This window comes from Mirounga angustirostris, unplaced genomic scaffold (assembly GCF_029215605.1).
Source record: "Mirounga angustirostris isolate CCGP_5_RB_7025 unplaced genomic scaffold, mMirAng1.0.hap1 SCAF_4, whole genome shotgun sequence".
NCBI classification, from domain to species: domain Eukaryota; kingdom Metazoa; phylum Chordata; class Mammalia; order Carnivora; family Phocidae; genus Mirounga; species Mirounga angustirostris.
This window is the reverse complement of record NW_026991712.1, coordinates 16,933,531-16,952,045: the sequence shown is the minus strand read 5'-3', so window position 1 is coordinate 16,952,045 and position 18,515 is coordinate 16,933,531. Positions and strand designations below refer to the sequence as shown.

The 18,515-nt window shown below is 41.6% G+C and overlaps 1 protein-coding gene across 14 annotated transcripts in view; it reads left to right on the top strand.

The window, feature by feature from the left end:
• Positions 1-18,515, top strand: part of NTAQ1 (N-terminal glutamine amidase 1) — a 47,838-nt gene that overhangs the window by 2,644 nt on the left and 26,679 nt on the right. For 6 of the 14 annotated variants that reach the window (XM_064587920.1, XM_045895947.3, XM_045895948.3 and 3 more), the window contains exons 2-5: positions 2,145-2,244; positions 3,379-3,429; positions 6,835-6,983; positions 7,639-7,763. In XM_064587920.1, the coding sequence (XP_064443990.1) occupies positions 2,145-2,244; positions 3,379-3,429; positions 6,835-6,983; positions 7,639-7,763 (425 nt within the window). Of the gene's footprint in view, positions 1-2,144; positions 2,245-3,378; positions 3,430-6,834; positions 6,984-7,638; positions 7,764-10,313; positions 11,940-11,983; positions 12,159-14,343; positions 16,350-18,515 lie in introns of those variants that run through there. The other 8 variants (XM_045895940.3, XM_045895941.3, XM_045895942.3 and 5 more) reach the window with 8 other exon arrangements.

Here is an 18,515-nt window from a genome sequence, read left to right as displayed (position 1 = left end):
TTACTACGCTTGCTCCTGCAGGTTCTTATAACTTGAAATAAATGCCTCTTTTCTGCTTCTTTAGTCGGATGTTATTTATCTGTTCAGATCTAGCTGAAAGATAATAGTGGTAACCGGTATTTGTGTGGCACTAGGTGGTTTGCAGAGCATGTCTAATTCAATTGTAATTGTTTGTATTCTTTGAACAGTTGAGCACCTGCTGTGTGTCAGGGATCCTTCCTTTCTGCATGCTTCTCTGACCTCAGCCCATCACCAGTAACCCTTGCAGAATCTTGACCTTAATGCTGCTTTGTTAGTCTTTCTGCTACAAAATAATCAACCAGTAGGTTGGAACATTATTATTACAATCCCCCTCTTTTTTAAAGAGGTGCTAGGACTCACACCAAATCTGAGGGTCTTCCTATCCCAACAGTAACTCCCAGCATTTCCAAGTATAAGCGCCCCCCACCTCCCCTTTTAAGTAGGCTCCATGCCCAGCGTGGAGCCCAACACAGGGCTTGAACTCACGATCCTGAGATCAAGACCTGAGCTGAGATCAAGATTTGGATGCTTAACTGACTGAGTCACCCAGGTGCCCCAAGGCCCCCCTTTTTTAAACATCAAATGTTTCTTGAGATCCTCCTATATGATATTAATTGTACTTGTAAAAAATTGATAAAAAAGGACTACAGATTCAGTGACGCCTATGTTTAAGTTTTTTTTTTCTCTTTGTAACATTCACACATACTTGAAAAATAATAGACAAAGTTTGTCCATCCACATATGTACTCAGCTTGCCAACAGTATTGGTGGTACACTCGGATTCTCAAACTCTTCGTTAACTCTGTGCTCATCCTTGGGACTGGAGGAGGGGAACAAACAATGAGAAGCCACTGACCTATACCTCCTCCATCCTCCTGTGTCCTTCAAAATTAATGGCTCTCTCTTCTATGCATCTTTTATGGCCTTCTCTGATGCTTGCTTATTTATGGATCTGTATGTCTCCTCTCACTGTCTGTGAACTCTAATTTATCATTACATCCTCCAAGCACTTAGCATAGTGCTTTTACATCATAAGCTCTTGAAGATGTCTTCGATCAACTCCAGAATGTCTGCAGGCTGGACAGAAAAATGTCTTCTGAAAACTTGGTCTTAGAACATCCAGGTTCCATGTTTGGAAATTAGGCTTTGACAGATTGAGTCACGAGTACGAGCAGAGTGTTGATGCAGCTCATTTTGAACAAAGGTGAGGTGTGGCTCTTTAGAAAAAGATAAGAATCCAGAAGCTGAGCTATGAATACTGCCAGCAATGGTTGATTTTGCCTGTGTGGGACTGTGCCTGTGGCTACCAGTGTGGCTTGGTTTGATGCACTGGGCATTGCTTTGCTTAGGTGATTCTGACTACTGCTTTAAATACCTAAAGGCATGTCATAGAGAAAAGGAGATTCATCTGGGGTAGAAGTATAGGAAGATGGATTTCAGTTCAGTATGAGAAAGGACTTCCTAAAAGTCAGAACCTCTTTTGTACCAGAGGGATGCAGGGAATCCTACTTAGAGTCTCCCTCCAAAAGAATTCCTCGGCATATCATGTAACTGCTCCCCGGTCCTTTCCAGCCAGAAGCCCTGCTCCCCAACACACTCATCCTGCCCCATTCCTAAGGGGAGCAGTGAACCAATATTAACTAAGATTTGTCAAGTATTTGATTATCCCCATTTTACGCATTGATTATCCCCATTGATTTGTCAAGTATATGATTATCCCCATTTTACGCATGAGAAAAGCAGATAATCAGGTCAGGATGTTCAAAGCTTCTTACCTCGTAAGTGGCTGAGTTGGAATTCCAGCTGTATCTCAAGTCCCTGGATCCAAAACTTAGGGAGTATTGATGTAGCATCTTATCAGTTATAAAATGCCTCCATGTGCAAGCACTGCTGGGGCAGGTAGCGAGCATTCTGTTTGGAGAGAGGTCGGCACACAGTATAAATTGGGTCACACCTTGTTGGGGATGTTTTAGAAGAGGGTCAAACATCAGTCAGTTATTCGATGAGGTGGTGTTTAAAATCTCTTCCAACTTTTTTATGTCTTCATCAGTCTTCTGTTCAAATTTGAAAGATACAGAGCACTATTGCTTAATTGTGCTGATTAAACTATTATTTTATTTCAGTGAAGAAAATATTTGGAAGCTCTGTGAATACATCAAAAACCATGATCAGTATCCTTTAGAAGAGTGTTATGCTGTCTTCATATCTAATGAGAGGAAGATGGTAAGTTGGTGAGTGATTGCAGAAAGAGAACGAGACTTATGGTGACAATAGGAACTAAATATAGTATGGGGTCAGCACTGTCCCAAAATGTGCTTTATAAAATACAGCAACATTTTAAAGTTTATTTTTGAATGAGTTTTTTTTTTTTTTTTTTTTTTTCCTTTCAGGGCACAGTTGGGTTAGAAAAGTTTAGTCCCTTATTTGTAGGTCAAGAAATAGATGACGGGGAGCGCCTGGGTGGCTCAGTCGTTAAGCGTCTGCCTTCGGCTCAGGTCATGATCCCAGAGTCCTGGGATCGAGTCCCTCATCGGGCTCCCTGCTCCACGGGAAGCCTGCCTCCCTCTCCCACTCCCCCTGCTTGCCTTTCCTCTCTCGCTGTGTCTCTCTATGTCAAATAAATAAATAAAATCTTTAAAAAAAAAAAAAAAAAGAAATAGATGACGGTATACACAGATTAAGTCCCCTCTCTTTAGGTATTAAGTTAGAGCTTTTTAAATTGCTTAGGCTAGAGCCACATACTCTCAGGTTTGAAGTAAAGATGTTTTTGTCTCTGGAGTTTAAATAAAATTATGGTAAATTTACATGAAGTATTAAAAAAGCAAGCCTTTAAAAAAAAGTAAGCCCTTAATATTTTGTAAAGCACTTTAAAAAAATATTTAAAGATTCATATTTTTAAGTAATCCCTACATCCAGTGTGGGGCTTGAACTCACAACCCCAAGGTCAAGAGTCACATATGCTACCAAATGAGCCAGCCTGGCACCCTGGGAAGCACTTTTGTAAGCATCATTTCATTTGATGCTAATGGAAACACAGTAAAGTAGGCAGGCTTCAGACAACTATCTCCATTTTATAGATGAATAGAGGCTCAGGGAGGTCCCACAAATAATGTAGGAAAGCAAGACTTGAACCTTCCAGGCCTTCTGATTCCCTGTTGAGCTCTCTGTCTACTCTCCAAAGAACATCAGATAATTTTTGCATTTTCATTGTTAAGAACACTTCGAAGGATTTAGATTTCTTCTTCATTCACCTGATTGTTGGTTGCTTAGAAATATTTTATATTTTTGTATTGCTTTAAAGAATGTAGTAGTGGTATAACTGAAGTTGTGTCTTATGAAATTGATTATATTTTGTAGATACCTATCTGGAAACAACAGGCAAGACCTGGAGATGGACCTGTGATCTGGGTAAGTTGGTCAATTCAGAGAGCTTCTGGTGCATTAGTACTTGTAATTCCTGAGTAGTCTCTATGTTTTGTTAAAGCAGAAGTGGTTAGAGCAGTAGAGAAAGGCTATGATAATTATTGATAATTGACCTCTTGGGAATAGATGTTATTTTGTCTAGGGTAGTACTTACAGACACGTTTTCATTTAATTTTATTATTACAGGAGAGATTTTATTTTTTTAATTATTATTTTTTTTTAGTGAGCTCTACGCCCAATGTGGGGTTCGAACTCATGACCCCAGAATCAAGCTTTACATGCTCTACCGACTGATCCAGCCAGGTGCCCCATATAGGAAAGATTTTAAATAGCTGATGTGGCAGATATATTTGTGATCTCCTAGGCTGTTATCCATTTAACACTGGAAGGAACTTCAGCAATATCTAGTCCAGCTGCAATTAGAATTATCTGCATATCATGTTAAAAGTATAGGTTTCTGATTTAGTTGATTTAGAGAAGGTTCAGGAGTTAGTGTTCTTAGCACACTTGTGAGTGACCATGACTAGCATTTGAAAAACCTGGATCTACTGCAGCCCTTCCATTTTTCAGGTGAAGAAACAAGCCCTGAAGAACAGTGAGAAGCTCGAAGTTATCTAGCAGATCAGTGGCAGGACTGGGTCTCAGCCTGGGGTCCTTTCTAGTACACATCTAGGTGTCGCCTTAACCTGTCCCCCTGAAGAACTGTTTATGCTAATAACATGAAGATAAAGTAAAAGAAAAACTCCATTCCTGATAATGTAACCAGCATCTATTTCTGATACTTGTTTAAAATAAGGTATCATTTGAATTGGTTTCATCCATTTATTTAACCTATATTTAAATAGACTAAAATCCCTGGCCTCACAGAGCTCACATTCTTGCCTCCTTTACCAGCAGGTGATTTGCTGTGCTAATATTAAAGCCCAAACCCAGTTTTGGAGTTAAGTCCCAGTCCCCCCATTGGTGGCTTTATGAACTGGACATGTTATTTATCTTCTTACCTTCAGTGTCCTCCTCTGGCCAGTTGCGAGTCTTAAGTGACATAATGCGTGGGAGGCATTATTCTGGTACCTGGTACAGTGTTTGGTACTGGTGCTCAAGCTTTTCTTGTTAGCAACAATAGCTACGTAACCCTTGTTGCAGACTGTCCACGTGCCCTAGAAGTCATCCCTGTTGCTGAACCACTCAGCTGACTTTGAGTCATGGTCTTTCTTCTCGTTTTAGAGAAACTTGCAGGGAAAGGACCTGTAGTCATGTCCCCCTTATACAGCATCTCATGGCACCCCAGAATGAGATTCCTGTTACGAGAAGTCCCCCCACACCCTCCGGCAAATGTATCTTTGCCTCACTGCTGTCCTGTTGTAGGAAATCAGTACCCCGAGTGGGTAGAGACACCCAGTCCCAAGAAGCTGATCGCCTTCTAGGTGGGTTTCCCTCCCCTAGCCCAGCTTGGTCTCGTCCAGGCATCTGGGCAGGTGCTGAACCCAACTCAGAGAGCGAGGCTGCCGTTGATCTGTATTCCCTGACTCCACATCTGTGCTATAAAGGCGCCTTGGAGTGGAGGCCTGCTTTCCCTCTCCAGTTCGCCAGCCATCTGGGATGTGGGGGTATGGACCCAAACTAACTGGGAGGTTGTGGGTATTCATTACTTACGCGTTTTCCACAAGTTGTGCTTTCTTCCCAGAACACACTCCCCTCAGGCAGGACTCAGCCGCGGCAGCCTTTCCTCAGTGACATGTTCCTTGGCTTTTGGGCCCCACTCCCCTCCCTTTCTGGGTTGGCTTTTAAAAAGTGTTTCCGTAGGTAATCTCCTTAATTGTCCCAGCAGCAGTCTGCGGGAAGGGGAGGGGCCGAGGTTTGACCTGAAGGCCCTCACCTGTAGCCTCCTGCTCTTTGCCACCCTCACGCTGTCCGCAGCACTTGACTGGTTCCCACTCTCTGCTCCGCGAGCTCCTCGAGGGTCAGGACTTTCCTTTCTCATCTTTGCATCTTTACTTCAGTTACACAGTTTCTCACAGACAATAGAGAATATGCACTTCAAAGCCACTGGAATAGGAGGGAGATGATGTCAAGAGAGAAACAGGTTTTGGATGAGGCAGAGACTGGAGACTCCTGGAGAGAGCCAGCACGCAAGGGATGGTTGCGGGCGGGGGAGAGGTGGAAAGCTTGCTGCGGAAGGACGGGAATAACACGGACGCACCCAGTGGAAGGGGGGCCGCTCTCACTTTATTTATCTGGAGGGTAGCATGCATTAAGGGAAGTGCAGGGCATAACCATCCATTTCTGATGCTATTTCTGCCTTACGAAGATAGCACTGGAGCCAAACGAAGCTCTTTAGGCTTTGATGGCAGAGCATCTCCAGTCTTAATTAATCACCTTCCTCCCATCGTAGGGTCGATGAAACAACGTTTGAGAAAGTGCTCTATAAGCCCTGAAGTACTAGAACTATAACGTGGTGGGACTAATGCGGTACTATGAGCCTTTTATCTCCCAGTCCTGTTCTCTGTGAGAGCGCCTTTCTTCCGAGGGACTCAGAGCATTTGACTGCCCTCATGCCCCTTCATAACTTCCCTCCCGTCCCTTCTAGCCATTAGCTGGTGTTGGGCAGTGCCCAGCGTCGGGGACTGAGTGGTGCGTCCCAGCTGAGCCGCACAGGGGACACTGTCTTCATCTTTCCTCCTTAATGGCTACAGACTGGGGTTGGCCTGTTTAACAGCAACAACACTTTAAAGTTCTTCTTTCACATTGCAGGCTCGCCCAAGCAATCCCCTTTGTTAATACTTGGAGGGTATCCTTGCACCTTTTGCTCTGTATTCATATGCATGCATGTGTACTTTAGAATGCACATGTGTGTCTTTGTATACACATAGCTTTTAAAAAACTAATGTACATATTTTGCAATTTACTTTCCCCATCTGACTATGTAACATATCCATTTTCCCATTTTCTGCATAAATTTACCTAAGTTTTTTTTTTTTTTTTGGTGGCTGCATTGTGGTTTATTTCTCTCATGGTGGGCTTTTGGTTGTTTCTGAATTTTCACTATTGTAACCAGTGCTGCAGAGATTTTCTTTGTATATATATATATACCTTTACATGCGTATGGCCATTTTTTTTCTGTAGGATGGGTTCCTAGAGGTAAGATTGCTAGGTCAAAGGGTATACATTTAATGTATATGAACATTTCCACTACTTATTTAAGTGTTCCCTGTCACTGGACATTTAGTCTTTTTGGGGGGTTTTGTGTTTGCTTTGTTTTATTTTGCTATTTTAAGAAGGGTTGTATTAGTCTTGTATTCATTGTTAATGATTATATATGAGTTATTACTGTGACCTTGGAATTCACCATCATGAAGTAACTTGGTTAACCTCAGCAACTTTTACTTCTAGGATTACCATGTTGTCCTGCTTCATGTTTCAAGTGGAGGACAGAGCTTCATTTATGATCTTGACACTGTGCTGCCATTTCCCTGTCCATTTGACACTTACGTGGAAGATGCCTTTAAGTCTGACGAGGACATCCATCCACAGTTTAGAAGGTGAGGAGATTCAGGATGGATTTACCTACTTTCTGAAGTTAGACCTTGACAGTTATACAGAGAGTTTGTGTGAGTGTGTCTGTATGTGATTTTCTATTTCTTTGGCATTTGTTTTGCAAAGATCACTTGATTTGGCATCGCCATTGAGTTGATATTTAAAAATGATGTGCTATACAGAAGATTCAAAATGTTTTGAAGTTTTAAGAGTTGTCCAACATATAAAAGGTTGGCATTCTTTTAAAAATGTGTGTGATGAGATCCCAAATGTTTTCTGAAAGCCATTTTGGGGATTTCTGTCATACATGTGTATGTGGGTGGGTGGGTGGGTGTGTGGGTTGTGACCTTAATGATGAGAAAATTGAGGGGTCTGTGATGGCAGGACCTGAACATTATGCCCTTTACGCTTGAAACACAATTGAGTAAAGAAAGGCACCTGGATATATTTCTGTTCCTGTGTAGTTTTGGATTTCAGCTGATCCTTTCTCAAGGTTTCTTTAACAGGTGATAAAGCTCCATAGATATTTGTGTATTACTAATAGTACAAAAATGCCTGGGTACTTTTGTGTATGTCATAGAAAATGAGTCTGTATAAAAATTGAGTGGGAATTTTACTATGAAACCTTCCTAATGTAAATGAATGTTGCCTTATCTGCAGGAAATTTAGAGTGATCCGTGCAGATTCGTATTTGAAGAACTTTGCTTCTGACCGATCTCACATGAAAGATTCCAGTGGGAACTGGAGAGAACCTCCTCCATCATATCCCTGCATTGAAACTGGAGGTGAGCCAAAGATGCCTTCTCATAGAGGTTTCTGATCACCGTGCAGATCAGCATTGCCTCTTAACCAGGGACAAGAAGTGTGTGTTATTCTTTGTATGAAACTCCCTGAGTCGTAAGAGGGTAAGAGGGAGCACAGATGTGCATATTTATTAGGTTCAGAAATTGAGGCACAGAGAACAGGACTGGAAAGCGTAAGAGCTCGCAGGGAGGGGAGGTGTTCAGGAGCAGACCCACGAGAGCTGCACGCCGCCTTGCACCCTGCCGGGGTGTTGTGCCTCCTGCTGGGACACGGCCTCAGGAGGTCTGCGCGCTTGGGTCATTTAACAGTGGGACAAGTAGCACCTTGCCATGGTGGGGTTTCACGTGAGGGTGAAAGTCCCTAGGGCATCCTTGCGATATGTGAAATATCATTTCCCTGGCTCTGTGATAAAATCTGCATTAGAAGGAAGTGAGATCTAGCAGGTTTTATTGTACCACTCATCACATTTATGTGCTTTTAGATATCAGTCCAATTAATTTCTGAGATTTAAGTAGATAAAGAGTTCTTCACCCTATTACTATTGTTTGGCATTCACACGAGCTTGAAACGTTATTGATGATTGTAAGTAATTCTCAACGTTTGCCATTTCTTGGTGAGGTCATCCTGTCGTGGGGATGGGACCTTCTGTATGAAAGTGCTCTGTAAGCTATACCACATACCAGAAAAATAGGACAGTGGCATTCAGAGTTGAGCAAGGAAGAAAATAAATATATTTGGTGTATTTGAAAACTGAAAGAGGATTCAAACTGATTTTTGAGGCTCTCTCTGAAAAACTGTCTCTCATGATTTTAAACATTTATATTGGAGTTGCTTTTGGGTCTGCCAGCCTGCTTGCTAGCCTCAGCGTTAGCACTGGGGACAGCTCCTAGGTTAGGAGGGGGTGTCATAGATCTTCCTTTTAGTCTCAGGCAACCTGCCGTATAGGGTGTGGCCTGGGACAGTGTGCCTTCAGCCACCCGCCATTTCTCTTTCAGATGTGAGCACCCAGCACAGAGCCTAGCACGTAGTAAGCACTCAGTAAACACCAGCCTGTCAGCCCGGATCCTCTTTGAGTCATTCCTTTTGGTTTTGATGACTAATGCCCAGTAGATGCTATTTTGTGCCAGGCTTTGGTGCCAGCCACTTTACATAGTAGTTTAATAGAATTTTTACCACAGCTCAGGCAAGCGTTATTTTCCACATTTGATAGATGTGTAAAGTGAGGTGCATGAAGGTTAAGCCCTTTGCCTCGGATGCACAGCTAGGCAGGATGAAGAGGGGGCATGGTGGTGGTGGTTTCTGCCTTGTGTGTGGTTTAGTTCATCAGGGACCTCCTGAACTTAGATCGAAACTAAAAGGAATCTGCTCTGAAGTGTGGGGTGAACATATGGGTCTCCCATGTCATAATTTAACGACACTGTAATGTTCTCTCATGTGGTAAACTCAGTACTTCAAATGCTGTGTTTATCAAAGGAATGTATTTGAAGTTAGGATAAGTGAGAGTTACTTTTAGCTAATTAGTAGTGTTTTACAAAAAAATAAAAAAGGTTAAAAAAAAATGGTTCAAGAAAAATATTGAACCCTAATGCCTGTTTCAGGTACTTTAATAGCACTTCCCTCCATCCCCTGCATTCAGTGGTGGGATTGACTCTTAGGGCTTGAATTTAGTACATTTGATATGTTGACCATTAGGATTATATGATTAATAATTTTGGTGGCCATATGTCTGCAAGACCACTCTTTTCAGTTCAGCATTTAGTGTATTTTATTTTTATTTTTTTAAAGATTTTATTTATTTATTTGACAGAGAGAATGAGAGAGAGAGCACATGAGAGGGGGGAGGGTCAGAGGGAGAAGCAGACTCCCTGCCGAGCAGGGAGCCTGATGCGGGACTCGATCCCGGGACTCCAGGATCATGACCTGAGCCGAAGGCAGTCACTTAACCAACTGAGCCACCCAGGCGCTCAGCATTTAATGTATTTTAAAGAAAGGAACTATTTTTTTTCCCCCAATGAGAAGGAAACTGAAATTTATAGTCGTATCACCTTGCCCTGAAGAGTCAGTTCCAGCACTAGCCACTGATGGCTCAGTTTTTAAAGACACTTCCTAAGTCTTGGGCTGAATTATAGAGCACACCAAATTTCCCCCTCTTTCTGAGTCCTTTCCTGCCTCTTGTCCGCATATACCTCCGATCTTCTTGCTTCCTAATGTCTAGTAACACTGGCTAATTTGAGCCAAGCTGGAGGATCAGTGTTAGGTAAACAGAAATGTTATAGTGCCTCATGGGGGAGATTAGAAGAGACAGATGTTTATTTATTATACCTTGATCTCTAAAAAAAATTTTCTTTATATTTTGTGTTTAATACATTGATCTTTTTACATAATGAATGGCTACAGATAGTAATCAGTTTTTATTTAATTACATTAAAGAGTCTTAACAAAACAGAAAAGGGGGGTGCCTTAGAAAACAAATATTGTTACTTCAAAAGCTGAGATTTCTTTTAAAAGCAGTTTGTTAAAAATTTTTGCAGACTTTTACTGGCCTCTGTAGAGTCTGGCATCCACCCACCCAGGTCAGTAGGAACTGCCACTCCATCTTTCCTGACAGGTGCCTGTCTTCCCTTTATTTCCGGTTATGTGGTAATCCAGCATTCCCAGCTCTCTGATGACTTCAACTAAAGTTCTGTGTTTGCTGATTACCTAGCCTTTTTGTTAGAAGGGTGTTAGCAACTCTGTTTCTAGTTTTCTACATTTTCTGTGCTTATCTGCATTTTTGAAAGATACAGTTGTGGGGTCACGGTCTCGGAAGCTAGGCTTACGTGGTTTTGCTTTCAGTTGTTCAAAGGCGTCTCTCGTTTTCTGCTTGGGTGGGCTCTGATCTTGTATTTGTTTCTCTGAATGCTTTCCACTCTCAATATTTTTAAAGGTTTTTTTCTTTGTCACTAGTTCTTAGCATTTTGATTAGGATGGATTGTAGTGTAGTTTCCTTTAGGTTTATTCCACTTGAGGCTTGTTAAGATCCTGAGATTGGTGGATTTATAGTTTTCATCAAATTTGAAAACTTTTGGCCATTATTTCCTTGCACATTTTTTTCTGACCACCAACCCTCTTTTAAATTCTTGTCCTTCAGCTACACATGTGTTAGATGGCTTGATATTATTCCTGTAGGTCAGTGATGTTCTTCTTTTTTTTCAGACTTTTTCTGTACATGCTTAATTTTGAATAATTTTTTTTTTTTTAAGATTGTATTTCTTTATTTGACAGAGAGAGAGACAGCGAGAGAGGGAACACAAGCAGGGGAGTGGGAGAGGGAGAAGCAGGCTTCCCACGGAGCAGGGAGCCCGATGTGGGGTTTGATCCCAGGACCCTGGGATCATGACCTGAGCCGAAGGCAGACGCTTAATGACTGAGCCACCCAGGCACCCTGAATAATTCTTTTATCTTGTCTGTAAATTCCATCGCTTTCGTCTTCTGCATTCACTAATTTGTTGTTAATCTCATCCAGCACATTTTTTTAAATTTTATATATTTTATTTTTTATGTCTAGAAATTCCATTTTGGACTGATTTAATGTCTTTCATTTCTCTCTCTCTTCATCATGCTCATGTTTTTCTCTACCCTTTTGAACATATGGGGCGTGTTTATAATAGCTGCTCCTTGTCTGCTAGTTCCATTATTTCTGTCATTTTAGTCCATTTCTGTTGATTGAAATTTCCCCTGGTTTTGGGTCATATTTCCTGTTTCTTTGTGTGATTTGTAAAATTTGGTTGGAGGCTGGACTTTGAATTTATGTTGTCAGTTGCTGGGTCTTGAGGTGCTTTTTAAAAACAGTGTTGGCATGCAGTTAAATTACTGGGAGTCAGCTGGGTCCTTTCAGGGCTTGTTTTTAAGCTTTTTTAGTGCAGGTCCAGAGCAGCCTTTCATCTAGTGTTAATTTAGCCGCAGTGCTCTGGTGCAGCCCTTCTAAGGACTCTACCAAATGCTCGTGCCTTACAAGTTCTCCCTCCCTTGGCTGGGGGGTGGGGGGGGGGACTGTGGAAGTTCTGGCAGTTATTAGATCGACTACATTCTGGTGCTTCTTTCCTGGCCCCGGGAGGTCAGTCCCAGCCAAAGACTTGGGTGTGTGTTGTGGTCAGGGTGGGTGGGGAAAGGTGTGGGGGGGTCCGCTCTGCACCCCCCTCTCCTGTACTCTGCCTCCTAGGTCCAGCTGCCCGGGCCCTCCCGAACTTAGATGTTTGTCTTCTCACCTCAGGAAGACTGCCACGCTGGGTGTGTTCCCCTCTGTGTGCTGGGCTCTGGACACAGCCCCCGAGGCCAGTAAGCTGGAGGGATCCAAGGGCTTCCCTTATTTGTTTCTGCTTTCTTAGGAATCCCAGGTGTGTGCTGCTTATTGTCCCAACGTCTGGAAAGAGTTGCTAAATATATTTGCATGGTTTTCTATAGGTTTATGGTGGAAGTGCAGTTTCTGTAACAATTTTTTGATGGGCAGATACAACAATATGTACATACTTAAAAATTTTTTTTAGTGTGGAGAATTTAAATCATATACCAAACTAGACAAAATAGTATGTCAGACTTTCAACAGTTATCAGTTCATGGCCAGTCAATTCATTTGTATCCCATCCACTTTCCCCCTTCTCTTATTATTATTATTATTTTTAAAGATTTTATTTATTTATTTGACAGAGAGAGACACAGCGAGAGAGGGAACACAAGCAGGGGGAGTGGGAGAGGGAGAAGCAGGCTTCCAGCTGAGCAGGGAGCCTGATGCAGGGCTTGATCCCAGGACCCTGGGATCATGACCTGAGCCGAAGGCAGACACTTAACGACTGAGCCACCCAGGCGCCCCTTGTATTATTTTGAAGCCAATCCCAGATACTATGTCATTTCAACTCTTAATATTTCAGTATGGATCTCCAAAATATAAGGCTTTCTTTTTTTTTTTTTTTTTTAAATATGACCATTGTACCATTATTACATCTAAAAAAAGTTAACAGTAATTCTTTAAAATCATCATATAGCTCTCTAGCCAGTGTTCACATTCACAGTTGTAAAGTCATAAAGTCGGGGCACCTGGGTGGCTCAGTTGTTAAGCGTCTGCCTTTGGCTCAGGTCATGATCCCAGCGTCCTGGGATCGAGCCCCACATCGGGCTCCTTGCTCAGCGGGAAGCCTGCTTCTCCCTCTCCCACTCCCCCTGCTTGTGTTCCTGCTTTCACTGTGTCTCTCTCTGTCAAATAAATAAATAAAATCTTAAAAAAAGAAAAAAAGTCATAAAGTCATCATGCTTTTTTTTTTTAAAGACTTTATTTTTAAGTAATCTCTACACCCAGCATGGGGCTCGAACTCATGACCCTGAGATCAAGAGCCACATGCTCTACTGACTGAGCCAGCCAGGTGCCCCCATATCATCTTTTTTTTTTGTACAGTTTGTTTTTTTGAGTCGGTGTCCAAATGAAAGCCCTACATTGTGTTTGGTTATGTCTCCTAAGAGTCTTTTTTAATATATAGATTCCTTGCCCAACTCTTTTTTTCTTATGTATTTGTTGAAGAAACTGGGTCTGGGAGAAGCAGTCTGGATTTTGCTGATTGTATCTCTTTTGTAGCCTCTGAATTTCCTGTAATTGGCAGTTGAATCCAATAAATTGGCAGTTTGATTATTCATGCTTTTTTTTTGTTTTTAAAAATTTTATTTAGAATCAATTAATTAACATATAATGTATTATTAGGTTCAGAGGTAGAGTTTAGTGATTCATTAGTTGCATATAATACCCACTGCTCATTCCATCAAGTGCCCTCCTTCATGCATTTTTAAGTTTTTATTTTGAAATAATTTTAGACTTCTGAGAAATTCGCTAAAACACTATTGAGCATTCCCATATACCTTTTACTCAGATTCCACTAATGTTGAATTTTATATAACCATAGTGTAATTATTGAAACCAAGAAAATGCTGTACTTGATATAAATATATTGATCCAGGGCACCTGGGTGGCTCAATCAGTTAAGCGTCTGCCTTCGGCTCGGTCATGATCCCAGGGTCCTGGGATCGAGTCCTGCATCGGGCTCCCTGCTTGGCGGGGAGTCTGCTTCTCCCTCTGCCTGCCGGTCCCCCTGCTTGTGCTCTGTCTGTGTCAAATAAATAAATAAATATTAAAAAAATATATATATTGATCCAGTACTGTTGACTTACAGACCTTACTTAACTTTTCCAACTCTTCCCACTAATTTCTTTTCTCTGGTCCAGAATCTACCCCACGACATTACATTTAGTTGTCCTGTCTCCTCAGTCCCCCTGCAATCTCTGACAATTTCTTTTTTTTCCCTTTTCTTTTATAACTTTTACAGTTTTGAAGAGTACCGGTCAGTTATTTTGTAGAGTGTCCCCCCCAGTTTGGGTTTGTGTGATGTTTTGTCATGATTAGATTGAGTTACATGTTTGAGACAAGAACACTGCAGAAGTGATATTGAACCCTTCTCCACTTGAATACTTTTCCCTACTTTTGGTCTCTGGGTTGTTTTATTGTGTTTTCAATGGACATTTCTTTCATGAATTTTTTAGATTCCAAAATGAACCTGAATGATTTTATCAGTATGGATCCTGAGGTAGGATGGGGAGCTGTCTACTCCCTATCTGAATTCGTACATCGGTTTGGCAGTCAAAACTACTGAACTTGACATCTGGATGTAGAACCATGGAGAAATTCTAGGACACGAACAGTTCATCCCTTCACTGGGGACAGCAAACACTATGGTACATTTGGCTTGGAATTATATTTTCCTCTTTTAATTCAGTTGAGTTGAAACATGAGTGAACAAAAAAATTAAAAAAAAAAAAACCATGGTTTTTTTTTTTGGATATGTTAGGTTGAAACTTGATGTAGTGTATATTTGCTAAGATATTTCCAACACTCATTTGTTAAAACATGTGATAACTTATGCCAGTAATTGCTTTTGTTATGATAAATGTGTGGACTTTGTGTCTGTTCTGGATGTTTTGTTTTTCTCCAGCTACACTGTAAGCTCCTTGAGGGCAAGGCTGTGGCTCATTTCTCTGTGACTCCCTCATGCGCCTCAAAGTTGCCCATAAAATGCGTGCTGGTGATTGTACTGCTGCTTGAAGAGGGCTGGTACTGTGAGCTGAATCAGCAATAAGTATTAGTCTTTCTGGACTATTATGTTCTTAAGAAAAGATTGCAGCCCTCTCAGGCTTGAGTGTTATTTGGCCTATTTATATATGTTTTTTAAATAAAATTGATTTAAAAGTAATTTTGTTTTGAAGATTTTGTGTCACCCTTGATGATCTGAGATACCCAAGAATATCTTACTTGTAGATGGGAACATTACTTTAAAATACATGTATCGATCTTCCTTCTTGAAGATGTTTTGGAAATTTGGCTTTCGTCATATAATTCCAAATAAAAGATGTTTGGCACGAAACCGGCATATACAGCGTTAACTCTCACGCATGTCTTCATGATTCTCCTGTAACAGCAATTTCTGAAAGCAAGGTTGTCCAGGCTTTTGATCTTAGATGAGTTTTCAGCTTATTGAGAAACTTTCATTTAATGTAGATACTCTGTCTTGTGCTATGGAGGGACACCTGCAGTCATTACTCAAGAATCAAGGGAGATGTCATATATCCGTTTGGTTCAGCTGACCAGGAGGCTTCTGGGAGAAAGTGAATGAACCTTTGGTAAGAGGAACACAAACACCACCTCTTAAGTTATTTTATAATTTAGAACTAATTATAGAACTCATACTTGCATATCTTTGTTGACTTTTAGATGGTCATTTAAAAAGCATGCGGCTAAAATGAAGAAGATAAATTTTGGCAGGCTGTAGTACGGAAATGCTTTGTCTTGAGCAGAAAGTTTCAGAGGGACCAAAAGATCGTAATCTGATTTACAAACTGCATTTTTGGAGAGTCTTTTTTTGTTTTGCCAATTTATGAGCAGGTTTCCAATCTGGTATTCATAATTGTGTCTAGTACAGAGGAATCAGACAGTGTGTGTGTGTAAGTTTGAACTTTGCAGCCAACTTGTCTTGAAATTGAAGACCCCTTCTTGCCAGTGTAGGGAGCAAGGTTTAAAGTTTTAAGCCTGTTAAAATGTCCAGTGGTCACAATCTTGAGTTAGAAGCAAAAGAGGCCATTTGTTGTTTTTTTCTACCTACCAGTCCCCACTCCTACAGCTCCTTCTGGGAACCTCTTCTTTGCACATTTCGTGTAGTCCTGGTGGCCTGTATGGAAAGGCATTTGGCCTAAGCTGGGCCAGGCTTGGAGCCAGCCCCTGGACAAGTCTAAGAATGACCTGTCACAAAGTCCTCTGGATTTGCTGTATTGACATTTAAGGAGAAAAAAAAAAAATCTCGGGCGCCTGGGTGGCTCAGTTGGTTAAGCGACTGCCTTCGGCTCAGGTCATGATCCTGGAGTCCCTGGATCGAGTCCCGCGTCGGGCTTCCTGCTCGGCAGGGAGTCTGCCTCTCTCTCTGACCTTCCCCCCCTCTCATGCTCTCTATCTCATTCTCTCTCTCAAATAAAAAAAAAAAAAAAAAAAAAAAAAAAAATCTCTCCATGAGGAATGCTAAACTAGGGGCCTGGGAGTTCGGGGCTCATGGTGGGCATCCTGACTGCCACGGAAGGGCCCATTGCAGAATGCCGCCTGGCAGAGCTGAGAGCAGAGCAAAAACCCTGAAGGCATTTCTGAGAGCCTGGATCTTTTTGTAGCTTCAAGCCAGCAGCAACTTTGGAACTTCCCAGTTACATAAACCAGTGGATTCCTTTTTCTCTGCAGCTTGTGTGAGTTGGATTGCTGTCATTTTTAACTGAAAGGTAGGTTCCCTTGCAAGATTTTTCTTGAAAGTTGTTTATTAGGAACTGTACTTTTGTCTTTTTTTTTTTTTTTAAGATTTTTTTTATTTATTTGACACAGAGAGAACAAGCACAAGCAGGGGGAACAGCAGGCAGAGGGAGAGGGAGAGGCAGACTCCCCGCCGAGCAGGGAGCCCGATGCGGGACTCGATCCTGGGACTCCGGGATCATGACCTGAGCCGAAGGCAGTCGCTTAACCAACTGAGCCACCCAGGCGCCCTGTACTTTTGTCTTTCTATGCTTAATTTTTCTCTGGGGTCAGAGTTGCTTCTCTTTATACTCAACATGCGTGAGAGAACTGAATAAATACTGATAAATGCTGTCTGTTTGGAAAGAGGAACTTTCAAGAAAAGCAGGGGACTAAAATAGAATTTGTAAGTTGACTATGAAAATAAGAGAAATGAGGTATCTCTGAGAATCTGACACATGATGGAGTGGGGAAGCAAATTCCACAGTGTAAAATGGTTCCCAGGTCAGTAGAACTGACTATCTGATGGGAGATACTACCATGGCTTGTAAGAAGGGTTATGTCTTTCAGAAGAGGGGTTGGTTAGCAATGAAAGTAAAGGCAAACTGTTTTGTGTACATGGTTTTTTGAGTTTAATTTTTAATTATTTTAAAAATAGGTGGTACATGCAGAGTATGCAAATTCAAAATACATAAAAGTATATGGTAAAAAGTCCTCCGTCCTTCCATTTTTTGATTTCTCTATCCAGAAACAATCTGTCTTCAGTTTCTTTTATGTCCTTCCAGGAATTTTTATGCCCATGTTAGCATATAGGTATTATATATTAAGTTCTGTTTTTTTTTTCACCCCCACAAGTGGTAACATTCTAAACATTGTTCTGCATTTTACTTTTTAAAGTTAAAATACTTGGATATTTTCTAATCAGTACATGTTGAACTTCCTCATTCTTTTTAAGGGTTACATTGTATTCTGTGGTATGCATGGTCCATAATTTCACAGTCCTTTTTAAGTTGTTTTTAGTCTTTCGGTATGACAAAACTGCTTGAAGGAACATTTTTGTCTATGTGTCTTTCTAACAGTTTCCGAGATAAATTTTGAAAGTATAGACTGCCAGTTGTCCCATCGAATGCATGCTTTTTTTTTTTCCTAAAAAAGGGAATCGCAGATGTTCTCTATAAAGGGCCAGATAGTAAATACTTTAGGCTTTGCATGCCATAAGGTCTTTGCCATAACTGCTCAACTCTGCATGAATGTATGGCTGTGCTCCTGGAAAACTTTGTTTATAAAATCCGGGGACTCGAGGTTTGACCGTGAGGCTATAATTTGCTGTCCCTTGTTCTAGAGTAAGAGTTGTAGCTGATGTGTGGCTGTTCTGCCAGGGACTACAGTTCCCAGCCTCCAGCGAGGTGTGACCATGTGACCAGGTTCTCACCGTTGGAATGTAAGGGGCTGACGGTGAAACACAGCCTACCCAGTCCTTTACACCCCCTTGCCTACTGATGGAGCAGTTGAGGACTAGAATGACCTCGGAAGCTGCCCACTGAAGATAGCAGAGCCACCATCAGCCTGGACTCCTGAATGACCCTATGGAGCCGAGTCTTATATGTGGAACTGATCCTCAGAGACAACCTTGTGTATTTCTTTAAGTCACAGAATTATTGGGTGAGTCTTGACTTAGCAGCTTGGCCCTCCCTAAATAATAATAGTGCCCATTCAGGCTCTTGTGACAGGGTATTTTTGGACTGGGTCAGAAATTGTGATATTCCTTGTGGAGTCAAATCCTCTGTGTGCTTGTGCAAGCCACCCCCTCGGTGTCCTACAATGTTGGTGGAATTATTGCCCTTCACAGAATGTTCAGGAACACTGAAAAACAGATGCCCATTATGCCCATTAA